This window comes from Strigops habroptila, chromosome 2 (genome assembly GCF_004027225.2).
Source record: "Strigops habroptila isolate Jane chromosome 2, bStrHab1.2.pri, whole genome shotgun sequence".
Taxonomy (NCBI): Eukaryota; Metazoa; Chordata; class Aves; order Psittaciformes; family Psittacidae; genus Strigops; species Strigops habroptila.
In genome coordinates this window covers 95,251,250-95,263,345 of record NC_044278.2, presented here as the reverse complement: position 1 = coordinate 95,263,345, position 12,096 = coordinate 95,251,250, and the positions used below count along the sequence as shown (strand labels likewise).

The window sequence follows — 12,096 nt, the reverse complement described above, 5'->3', positions numbered from 1 at the left end:
CATGCCAGACCAGGTTGCTCAATTGTTTCGTTTAATTAATTCCCCAACCTGAGATTGAAGTGCCTGCCGGCTCAGTAGGCAAATCCCTTGCAGAAAATGCTGGCTCAAACTACACTTGATGAGGAGAAATAGGTGGTGGCAATGCAAAGCTGGCAGGGTGTCCTGGTTTCAGCTAAGATAATTTTCTTCCTAGTAGCTGGTACAGTGCTGTGTTTTGGATTTAAGATGAGAGGGATGTTGATAATTCAGGGATGTTTTAGTTGTTGCTGAGCAGTGCTTACACAGAGCCAAGGCTTTTTCTGCTCCTTACTTCACCCCACGAGCGAGCAGGCTGGGGGTGCACAAAGGGCTGAAGGAGGTACAGCCAGGGTAGCTGACTCAACTGTCCAAAGGGGTATTCCAGACCATATGATGTCATGCTCAGTATATAAACTAGGGGGAAAGCTGGTCGGGGGCTGCTGCTCAGGAACTGCCCCTATTTTATGCCTGTGGTCTGTAAGTGATGGCATGTTGTGTTTAGATTGAAAATAACTGTGCTTGTGTAGGACCTGCAGAATCCTCTGTGGATCCTCCAGCCTCAGGGATTACAGTACATTATTAAGCCATTTTACGACAGATAACAGTCATTGTCAGTATGGTTAGAAGCTTTTGGTTTGAACTGCTTGTCTTTTAAAGTAAAATGCTTTTTTTCTTTTTCTTTCATTTTTTTTTTAAACAAAACCTGTGTGCTGGCAAACAGGCATCAGAGGAAGTGTCAAAATCTCTGCAAGCAATGAAGGAAATTCTGTGTGGGACCACAGACAAGGAGCCACCTACAGAAATTGTGGCTCAGCTGGCGCAAGAGCTATACAACAGTGGCCTTCTAGTGACACTTATTGCCAACCTGCAGCTGATAGATTTTGAGGTAGGTCAGCATCCAGAAACCTTTTCACCTCTTTGGTCTCAGTGTTGTCAGTGAGTAGAGCTGTATTTTCCTGATGTCTAAATAATTTCATTGCATTCAAAACTGGTTTTCACATGCTGTAGATTGGTCAGTGTCCTGATAGATGTACTCAGATACTGGAAGTAAATGCAATGCATCTGATTTTTTTTTTTTTTTCTGTTTATTTGTTAAAACAAAACAAGAAATATTGCCATGTGTGTCCAAACTAGATAGGAAATGATGCTTAGAATACCATTTCTGACTGACCTTGTAAGCTGCAGTGATGATGAGCCTCCTTGGGATCGTAAACTAGAGCCAACCGCTGTCTTTGAAGAGCGTGTCCAATTTAGAAGGGGGCAGGGACATGGAATAAAAATAACTGGAATCATGGGAAAATATCATGTGACACAGACTGCAAAAAATTGGTACAGTTTAATTGAGAGGAAGGGAGGTGAAAAAGGTGTTAAAAACAGGTGGCAAGGTAAATTGGGTTGCCCCCACTTAATGATTTGGATTAAAAGAAGAAAGGAATATAACTTCTTTTGACAGCAGAAATATATTAATATGAATATATATGTGTATATATATTATTTAATTTCATGTAGTTATATAAAAAATCATACATTCCATAGAACTCCTTGCCAGTTGTCTTGTTAAAGCAAAAAACATTGTAGACAATTACAAAAACCACTGAACTTACTTATAAAAAATGAGAAGAATTATAATAGAAAATATTGCAGTGATTCAGGATAATTATAAACTCTTTTAATTGACCTTTGACTGGTAGGACTGGGAAGAAACTGTCACTGGCAGGTCATGACAGTGTTCCTGTGGTCTGTGGTCAGCTGGGATAGCGGTCCACAGGGACTGCTGTTATGAGTCCCATGATTTCTGTGTTTCCCGGATGCTGGTGGATCGTCACAAGTGTCCCAGCGCTTCTGAACAGTGAGAAATCCCCAGCTCCCAGGAACCAAACCTTCGCTGCTGAGGTCTGAAGCAGGAGCAGTACCCAATGGATAGTGCGTGGCAGCTGCTGAATTTAAAAATCAGTTCCCTGCTGACGCTCTCAGAGCCACTTCTTGTGGGAGGTATTTGCTTGTGGAAGTTTTCTCCTATTATCAAAACTATTTGTTGTTTCTTTACTTTCCATTTTGTAAATGAATGAAAGGGAGAAATTATAGATTTATGTTTTCTTTTTTCCTCTCTTCCCCCCATTCCCATTGAGGCTAGGATGCCCCATCCCTGGCAGTGTTCAACGCCAGGTTGGACGGGGCTTTGAGCAACCTCGTCTAGTGGAAGATGTCCCTGCCCATAGCAGGGGGTTGGAACTAGATGGTCTTTAAGGTCCCTTCCAACCCAAACCATGCTATGATTCTATTTATTTTCTGTTAATTTTTGGAAGTGGTGTTAGTGAAGGTCTCTCACTTTTCTTCAGATCTTAAGTTCAGGAGTTGGGTTTGGTTTTTTTATGCTTGAATTTATTGAGATCCTGCTGCCTCAATGCTTCCCCTGCTACCCCTGGTTACTGTTACATGTCTTAATTACAGAAAAACCACCCCAAACCCAACAACCCCAAACCTTCAAAATCCAGTAATTTATTTATTTGTTTTTAAGAGAAAAGGGGAGGGGGGGAGGAGAAGATACTGTCAGCAAATACACCACAGAAGGGAAACTACTGCATTCTTTTAGTTACATGACAGTCTGTATTGCTTTTGTCAGACAAAACATTCTGTATGGACATATTGAACCCACAGTCTTCAAATACCAGCACTGAATGAAATACCTAATGTGTTGCTGAATTACTGCTATTACAAGCAATTCTAATATTCTATTGCAAAATAGATTTTTCCATGATACAACCTTTTCAATCATTTAACAAAGCTGATGTACATGCTTTTTTGGCAACACAGTAGAAACTAAATGCCATTGAACAAGAGGACAGTAAGAGCATGTGCTTCTTTGTCTTAATGTCCCCATGGACTTTTTCAGTGTATCAACTTCTCTGCTTCCATTTTGTTATATTGGTGGCCACAGCTGGTATTTAGGTTACTTTGTCAAACAAGAATTTCCTCACTTTAGAACATGCACATTATTTTTTTTTTTTTATCTGTATGTAATGGTAGAAAGCAAAATCATAGATTACTTGAAAATCTGATTTCTGAAGGGAATGTTCATGCAGGTTACATTGTTTTGCCCTGACTCCCCGTCTCCTCCTCACCAACCCTGCTGCTCGCTTTGATCCCAGTTTTGCACAGCTGTACTTCCCTTTGAAGATGTGCTTTCAAAGACCTCATGAAACTTGATGGCTGTTTAGAGAAGCAAGACCAGAGTTAATGCCCACACGAAGAAAAAGGCACAAGCACAGACCTGAGTCCTGTCCCATTTGTCTTTCATCTGCCAGTACACTTACAGCACGTGTGGCTGGGGGCAGGTGTGCCTATAGGGGAGACTTGCACATGTCCATCACATGCCTATAGAAGACACAGGTTTATTGCTTCTGGCACTCAAGACACAAAATATAATTTTGGTGATGATATTGTGTCCTGGTTTCAGCTGTAGCAGTCATTTTTTCTCCTTAGTAACTGGTGCGGTGCTGTGTTTTTGACTTTCAGCCTGGGAACAACGATGATAACACTGATGTTTTTAGTTGTTGCTAAGTAATGCTTACTCTGATCAACGACTTTCTCAGTCTCACGCTCTGCCAGGAAGGAGGGGAAGCCAGGAGGAAGCAGAGACAGGACACCTGACCCAAACTGGCCAAAGGGGTATTCCATACCATGGCACGTCATGCCCAGTATATAAACCGGGGGGAGTTACCCGGAAGGCCCAGATCACTGCTCGGGTCGGGCTGGGTATCGGTCGGGGGGTGGTGAGCAATTGTATCCTCTCCCCTTGTTATTTCCCTCATCACTATTATTACTACTGGTGGTAGCAGCAGTGGTTTTGTATTATACCTTAGTTACTGTTCTTATCTCAACCCGTGGGAGTTACATTCTTTTGATTCTCCTCCCCATCCCTCTAGGAGCAGGGGCAGGAAGAAGCAGGGGGAGTGAGCAAGCGGCTGTGTGGTTCTGAGTTACTGGCTGGACTTAAACCATGACAGTTCTTTGTGAGATGAGATCGGGCGTTTTCAGAGTGATGTGGCAGTAGGCCACACACAGCACTGCACCAGCTACTAAGAAGGAGAAAAAAGTGACTGCTACAGCTGAACCCAGGACATACTGTTTGGAAGCACTAATGCTGGGTTTGGGCAGGAGCTCAGAATCAAGGTCAGACTGGGTTTTTTGAAATTTAAAAGACAAAGTTTATTGTTGAACTTTGAAGAACTGAGGGAAGTGGGCATACAGAAAAGGTCAACTAAACAAATAGGTGTTGCTAACTGTGTGTTAGCCGAAAGGTTCACAAGCTGTAAAGCCACTGAAAGAGGCAGGAAATAGCCACAAGCTCAAGACAGGTGACATTAGAAGCTTTCCCTTACTTTCTCTTGAAACATGAGCTAAATTATGGTATAGGTATAATGCAGTTTATTATTTGTATAATGACATCCTTTGCAGGTTTTTTGTTCTTGTCTAGCCACTTTATCTCCATGATGCCTTATCTTGTGCTTTAGTAGCCATATGTATTTCGTATGGCAAATTGAATTTCATAGGCAAAATTGAATTACAGATCCAAGTAAGAAGTGTTGTAGAAGTATTTCTACAATCTTTATAGATGTCTGGTGTTGAGGGAAATCTGCTTTGGTTCCATCCTATCTGTCTTCATCCCCTCCAGAAGAACCCAGAGAGACCAACTTCTCTTGGGCTTTCACCATCACTGGTCTCTAGAAAACTTTATATAATTGCACATATACATATACATATATATGCATATGTCCTCTCTGAGATGTATAAAGAGATTATTGAATCACAGAATGCTTTGGGTTGGAAGGGACCTTAAAGATCACCTAGTTCCAAGCCCCCTGCCTCTGCTATTGCACAGAATGCTGCAGTGCACCTAATATTAAGTAACTGATATAAAACTTGGCATAGCAGAGAGGATCACTTAATTTCTGGCCATTTTCACCTCACCCTTTCAATAGCTCTTCTCTGGATCTGTTTTGTCTTGGAGTAACTTCTGAAGCCACTGGTGATCATAGGATTCCAGGCATATGTTACGGGTGCTGTAAAGATAGGGGAGAATAGGATGACTTTATAGAGAATTAGTCTAATTAAGAGAATGTCCAAGGGTCAGAAGTGTTGCAGACAAAGGCAGATGGACTGGCCTGCTCTGACTTGATTCTCCTATTTAATTCCTCATGTCCCCAAGTCTCCAAACCATCTGGGTTGGAATGAGAAGGAAAGCAGAATATTTTGTGTTTCTCAGCAGTGATTTGTTTGTAGAGGTGAAACCTGGGAATTTCCCTTTGTGCGAAACTCTCTGCTCCTTGGCTTCAAACATTCAATAAGTTCTTTGCCATGGAATGTTTGTCCTCTTGAGGCAGATCGATGATCATGTACAAATTGTAAGTAACCTTTTGCTTTAGCTTGTCCTGCGCATAGTGACCCGCTGTTGACTCAGTGCCTTGGTTACTGGTCATTAGTGCAGTGGTCTTCCCCTCCCTGAATTTCATACATCAATTTGTCTCCTGTGGCTATGGGAGAAAGCAGTGGGGGAGGAAGAGGACTTCTAATGCAAGATGTATTGGCAAACCTTGTGGCTGAATAATTTGGAACATAATTTGGAAAGACCTTCTGAAAAGCTGTTTGCACAGGAAAGCATTTGAAGGCAAAACATGATTGTGTAGATACATGTATTCAGGAGAGAATAATGACAAAGTGAAGGATCTTAGTTGTGAGTAAAGCAGAAACATGTATGTGATGCAGCTGTTTTATCAGTAGTAATTATTTTATTTTTCATAGTGAAATAGTGGGCACAGCTTTAAATTTAACCCTGTAACCCTCAAATTCGGAGGCTGCAGGAGCAATAGTACACACCACAAAAGCGTGTTTGGCTCGAGTTAGTAGCTTGCTTTTTTTGTACTTTAATGTTGCTATTTAAGATAGCCAGGGACTTGTTTGACAGAATAAGGAGGATGCATATCTTCATTTAGAAAAAGAAAGGTGTAAAGGGGAGTGGGGGGATCAGTAGTCTTCAGAGCCACTCCAACAGAGGAAGCCTTCTTATGGCATTGAACGGCAAGTATGAGGTAGAGAACCGCCCCAAAAAAAGAGACTGGCTTGTTTTCTTTTCAGTTTAATTTCTACTTTAAATAGAGGTTATAGTAAATGGTTATTTGTTTATGTTTTTCCAGTTGAAGATATATTTTGCTTCTTTAACAGGGCAAAAAGGACGTTTCCCAGATATTTAACAACATCTTGAGAAGACAAATTGGCACACGCAGCCCTACTGTGGAATACATTAGTGCCCATCCACATATCCTATTCATGCTTCTAAAAGGGTGGGTGCTTTAATTTGATTTTCATTAAACAGCATTGCCTGGAACATGCTGGCACTGCGGCTGATCTACTTTGTCACTTTTATTGAACAAAAAAAAGAGATGTTGTCCCAGATCTCTTATTTTGTTTCATATTGACTTTCTTTCTACTTAACTGTATACTTTTAATGACTGGATTATTTTATTTGGCCATTATTTCTTCACCAAACTTCATGTTGGAATAATTATGTGCTCCCCACATGATTGTACTTCAGTTCTTGCCCCAAACTCTTCTGTAGCATTGTTGATGACTGCTGAGTTTCATTTAGACCTTTTAGCATTGCAGGAGTGACTTAGAGTGGTGTCTGTAAATAACTGGAGTCAAACTGGACCACCATGTGTTAGAACGCAGGGAAGCAAAAATGCATGAAAAGAATAGTTGTGTCTGGGGAACAGGCTTCTCCAGCCCTTGTAGCCACATGTGAACTTCAACTTTAAATTAATTCTGTAATGAACTCCACAACTTTCAGCATTAAATATTTTGTGTGTGTGTGTGTGTGTGTTAACCTTTGAGGGAGTCAGTGCTCAGCTGTGACCTGGTGGTTCCCAAGGTAAGTTGGCCAAGGAGAGGCATAGACTGCTGTGTGCGGAGGACACCAGCTGTAGTTGCATTCAGGAGTGCCCAAGTGTTGGCCTAAAACTCCTGAGATTTCTGTTCCCTTTACTTTTGACTAAAAGCACCTTCCATTCAGTGAGAAGCTTTGCTTTTCCAGCCCTTGAAGTCTGCTGTTTTCTGGTCCATTTCTTTTGCCTTTAGGATTTTGATTGGGGTTTTTTTTCCAAAATAAATGACAATACATGTGATTGGGATTAAATAACTGATGTAGAAATAAGTTCATTTATTGATCAGTATGAATACTGATCAGTATGAAACAACATGGACTCATAGTAGTTGTATGGTCACACTAGTAACAGCCTATCAACAGCACATCAAAAAGATGATATAAGCCTTTTAAACTAATGGTTCTTAAGAGAATGATTTTCCCTTGCTTTTCTTGCTCTTGAGGTTGAAGATATTCATGTTTACCATTTGCTCCACAGCCAGAGTTAGGAACATACTTAATTGCCATCTGAGGTTTGTGCATGACGAAGTTACAGCCCCAAGGGCAAAATTCCTTTCAGCCAGCCTCTCCCAGGGGCAGACCTGAGCCAGGAGAGGGATAGGCACAGGAGTCCTCTAAAATAGCTTTTCCCTTCAAAATTGGTCACATTCCAGCACAGCTGAGTAGGGAAAAAAGGTAATGGAGAGAACTAGTCAGTACCAGGGATTTCAAGAACTGTGAGCTTGTGGTTGGACGTCGTGGCAAAGCTCTTGGTTGCTGCGACAGGAGGTGTGGACCTGCTGCCTTCCTCACAGGCAGGACAGTGGTGAGCCCAGGCAGATGAATGGGCTGAGCTGAGCCTTGCTCTTACAAGTATAGTGATTTAGCTTGAATTTTGAAATTCTTGATTTGTTTTATGTTACAAATTGCCAGCTTCCTCAGAGAGGAGACCACTCTGCTACTTAAATGGATTCTGGTTTCATTTGTTCATTAAAATTCACCATTTGTATAAACCTCAAACTGGTAGTCTCAGGACAATGATGCTAATTCTCTCTGTCTTCATTAAGTTGTACAATTGTTTTCAATTTCATAGATAGATACAATCATTTTTTTCCCTTTTCTCTGTCTTTGCTGTTTCAATTTTTCACTCATTTTGGTTTTGCATGTTGGGCGTGTATCACTACCATATGTCTCGGCTTTATTTAAAGCTAAAAAATATTTTTGGATCATGTCCCAGATCTTCTTTGGCATCTGTAAGAACCAAGAATATTAAGATGATAGTAAAGATTTTATGTTCTGCATATGTGCTGCTGACAGACATTTTGCTGTAGGTGACCTGAGCCACTGGAAGTATTTAAGTGGCATCACTTGGGTGCTTTTTTGGAGATTCCTGCTGCGTTGAGCAGCGTGTCCATGTTAGTTTGGTCCTCGGGCTCCTTGTTAATGATTTCTTGGCAATCTCTCTGCAGCACTGCGCTGTATCAGAATTGTCATTTCTAGATTTTCTTGTTAGAAAGTGCTGTTGAATTAATGAGTAGTCCAGAAGACAGACTTAAACAGGCTGACGGTACCTGAGCAGCTGCTGCAGAACAGTGTAATGATGTCAGACGTGATGCTGCCTTACCTGCCTGTGTCCTGCTGCTGGGGCTCTCTATAAATGGTACTTAAAACATGTACCTACAACAAGGGTAGGGCCCTGAACACGCAGCTTGCTGCATGCAGGCAGCGTGCAGTGCTTGTGTGCAGTCAGCTATGAGACTGGGAAACCCACACTTCATGATAGACACCACCTCTTGAAAAGGTGACTTGAGGACACTTTTTCATGTTTATTTAATGCTAAGTGAAATATGTGAAATAAGAATCTTCTTGAAGGAAAGTGAATTTGGCTGGCTTGTACCATTCAGTGTTAATGACATACAAGAAATCTGGAGAGGGGCTTTTTACGAGAGCATGCAGTGACAGGACAAGGGGGAATGGTTTTACGCTGAAAGAGGGTAGATTTAGATTAGGAAGAAATTCTTCCCTGTGAGGGTGGTGAGGCACTGGCACAGGTTGCCCGCAGAAGCTGTGGCTGCCCCATCCCTGGCAGTGTTCAAGGCCAGGTTGGACGGGGCTTTGAACAACCTGGTCTACTGTGAGGTGTCCCTGCCCATGGCAGGGGGCTGGAACTGGATGATCTTTAAGGTCCCTTTCAACCCAAACCATTCTGTGATTCTGTGATAATTCTATAACATTATCTGGAGAGAAAAAAAAAAAAGCTATTTCTACCATGACAATAAAAGAAAGAACATGGGACTATTGCAAAAGCTTGTCATTGTTCTACTTCTATTGGATGTAAAATTTCCTCTGACCGTCAATTTCCAACAGCATCAACAAAAGGTTGCTTTTTTGTTGTATAATGTGAGCTCTGTTGAGTGGGAAGGATCCTGAATCAGAGCTCCCGCCCAGTGTTTCCTGCCTAATACTCCAGCAGCACTGCCAGCTTGAGATAACTAACTGTTCTTAGCTTTTAGACTTCATTTTACTTGCTGGCTACTTCCTTCCAGCTTCTCAGCTTCAGAAAAACATACAGCACATAGTTCACTACTTTTTTTTTTTTTTTAACTTTTTTTTGGTAGGTTAATTTACCTTCCTGCTGCACGAGGGCTTGCTTTAATAGTATCTTATTTTCTGTGTGCGCAGGCTTTGTGTATGAGTAGGATTTCAGATGGATACAATGGTTGGTGTATAGAGAGTACTCAATAGATTTGGGCCAGTTTTTTTTCTTTGGTGTCAGCATATTGCATTAGCCCAGAAATAACTTTGGTCCTTTGTATTTTAAAATACTTTCTCTCTAGTACAGTGCCTGTAAAGGACTTGAAGTTTGTGGCACTTGCATTGTTTCTCACAAGTGACAGATTTATAAGCTCCTTTGTGAATACATATCATGCCACATGCTATCTCTAATGTATTTAGTCACTGCCCTGATCTGTTCTGTGATGACCTCTTCATACCATAGTGCAGTTAAAGCTTTAATGGTATATTGGCTGAAGTTGCAGATCTGCCCTAGGTTTTATCCAAGGATAAACTCGGGCTATAGAAGTTAGTGTAAAATCGGATTAGAATATAGCTATTTGTCAAGACCTTGTGTTTCCCAGGCTCAATGCCTTCCAGATCTCCTGCCTGTGCTCCTTACCTTGTACCATCTTCTGCACTTGCCATGCAAGTATAATTCTCTTTGCACTGAGATACATCTCTGCTCTGTCTTGCCTCTTTCAGCCTCCACAATAAGAGTTTTGATATCTTTCAAGTCCATTATTTCATTTTCTGATTGTCCCCAGTAGTCAGTAAGTGGGGTTTTCTTCAGGTTGTAAGGTCATCTGAACAGAGAGCTCCTCAATATTTTCTTCTGCTTTGGGAATATGTCAGCATAGAGCACTAATTGCTCATTAGCAGTGATTTTGGAATGCATTTCAATCATTACTGCCTGGTGGCTTTTCATGTAAGTGTGGGTGCAGAGAACATGCCAGTTATGACTGGGCAGCTTGTACACTTCTTCCAGGCATATTCCAGGAGCCAAACCCAACTTCCCTCGCTTATGTGAACAGCCAGAGGTCCATAACCCACTTCCATATAATGGAGCATTTGACTAAGAATGATTCTGTTGATACTTATGTTTTAAGAAGTTATTGTGCTGGAAACAATGCAATTTGCTTTTATTCCAATCAAAATATTCCTTAGCCAACTATTAAATATTTTCCTGGCTGCACTCCTAGGAGCAACTCCTCCTCTTTTTCCTTGAAAATTAGTATTCCTGTTGATGGAGTTGAGGAGAGGTATGCCTCGACAGGAAACATCAGCGAATTTCCGTTGTCTAAAGAGTTACAAATTCACGTTTGCAAATGTTTCCCAAAAGGAAACAAACAGGGGCTTGAGTGCCTGCATTTCCTTGAGGGTGGGAAGTTTCATTTGCCTGTTTGGAATAGTAGTTCATTTTTCATTAAGCCAACTATTGTTGACATCAGGTTGAAGTATGCAGCTCTGGTATGCTCGCAAAACACTACCATTCTTTTAAATTGCAAGCTGGTGGTAAATTTGAGGGCCCACTCACTTACAGCACAGATGGCATTTTGTGTTTTTCTTCTTCTTTTTTTCTCTTTTGGCCTAGTGATAGGAATTAATTGTGCAAAGGAAAAATGATGCTGATAAGCTCTGGGTGATAATACACAGTTCTGATATAGTATAACCGGTTTATTGAAACAGAGCGTGCTTTCTGTCCCCTTGGACTTCACCACTTTCACATGACTGAAGATCGCTGAAAGAAGTTCATTTAAAGTCCTTTCTTATTGTTGGATTTCATCCTTTCTTTTTTTTTAATTTTTTTTTTAATTATGCTTCTGACAGTTTTGTTTCAGATTAATTTCAGCTTTAGAGAAATCCGGACTTTATAGAAATAGAAGATGATCTGAATTGCTTCCCCCTCTATCTCTCTCTCCAAGATGGAGAAGTGTGCTGGCTCCTGGCTATTGCAATGCCTGTGCCATAACAGAATTGTAACCTGAGGAATGAGTACTTGTATCCTGGACAAAGTCATAGCCTTTGCAGGAGAGGGATTGGGCAGAATTCCTTAGGAACTTTAAAAAAAAAAGATCTTAAGAGCTACAGAAAGCTTAATCCTATGTAGACTGCCTGGATAAACTCCTTCCACCTTCCTCGTTAGGTATTAATATTCTAGAGCAACGTTCTCTAGAAGAGGAGTGGGAGGTGATGGATGGTCATGAGGTGTTATATTTTTCTTGGATAAACTGAGGAGCTCAGAATCAAATCTGAAAAGGGAGATTGTTATATTGTACAGGCTTTGCATTCTCATAAATCTGAAAGGATGAAGAAGCTCTGCTGAAACATTGTGCACTCCCCACTCTTCCACAGAGAGGAGGTGAAGTGCACATTTACACCAAAATGGGATTTGGCTTGGGAAGACAGAGGCTTGCAGCGGAAAATGCTGGCAGCCTAATCTGCTCCTTAGCTTTGGGCTGAGATCCTGAAGCTGGGTGCAGTGCTGTGGCTGTGAGCTGCCGCCCATGTGTTGTATCCCCTCTGGTGCCTGCATTCCCTGTGCTACGAAGTTCCCTGTTGCTAGAAAAGTGCCTGTTAATCTTTGTTCTTCTACATTTTGATCT

The 12,096-nt window shown here is 41.3% G+C and overlaps 1 protein-coding gene across 4 annotated transcripts in view; it reads left to right on the top strand.

The window, feature by feature from the left end:
* The window catches only part of CAB39L (calcium binding protein 39 like), a 67,703-nt gene that overhangs the window by 40,616 nt on the left and 14,991 nt on the right, over window positions 1–12,096 (top strand). For all 4 annotated transcript variants that reach the window (XM_030474043.1, XM_030474060.2, XM_030474051.2 and 1 more), the window contains 2 exons: window positions 740–904; window positions 6,241–6,359. In XM_030474043.1, the coding sequence (XP_030329903.1) occupies window positions 740–904; window positions 6,241–6,359 (284 nt within the window). The remainder of the gene's footprint in view (window positions 1–739; window positions 905–6,240; window positions 6,360–12,096) is intronic.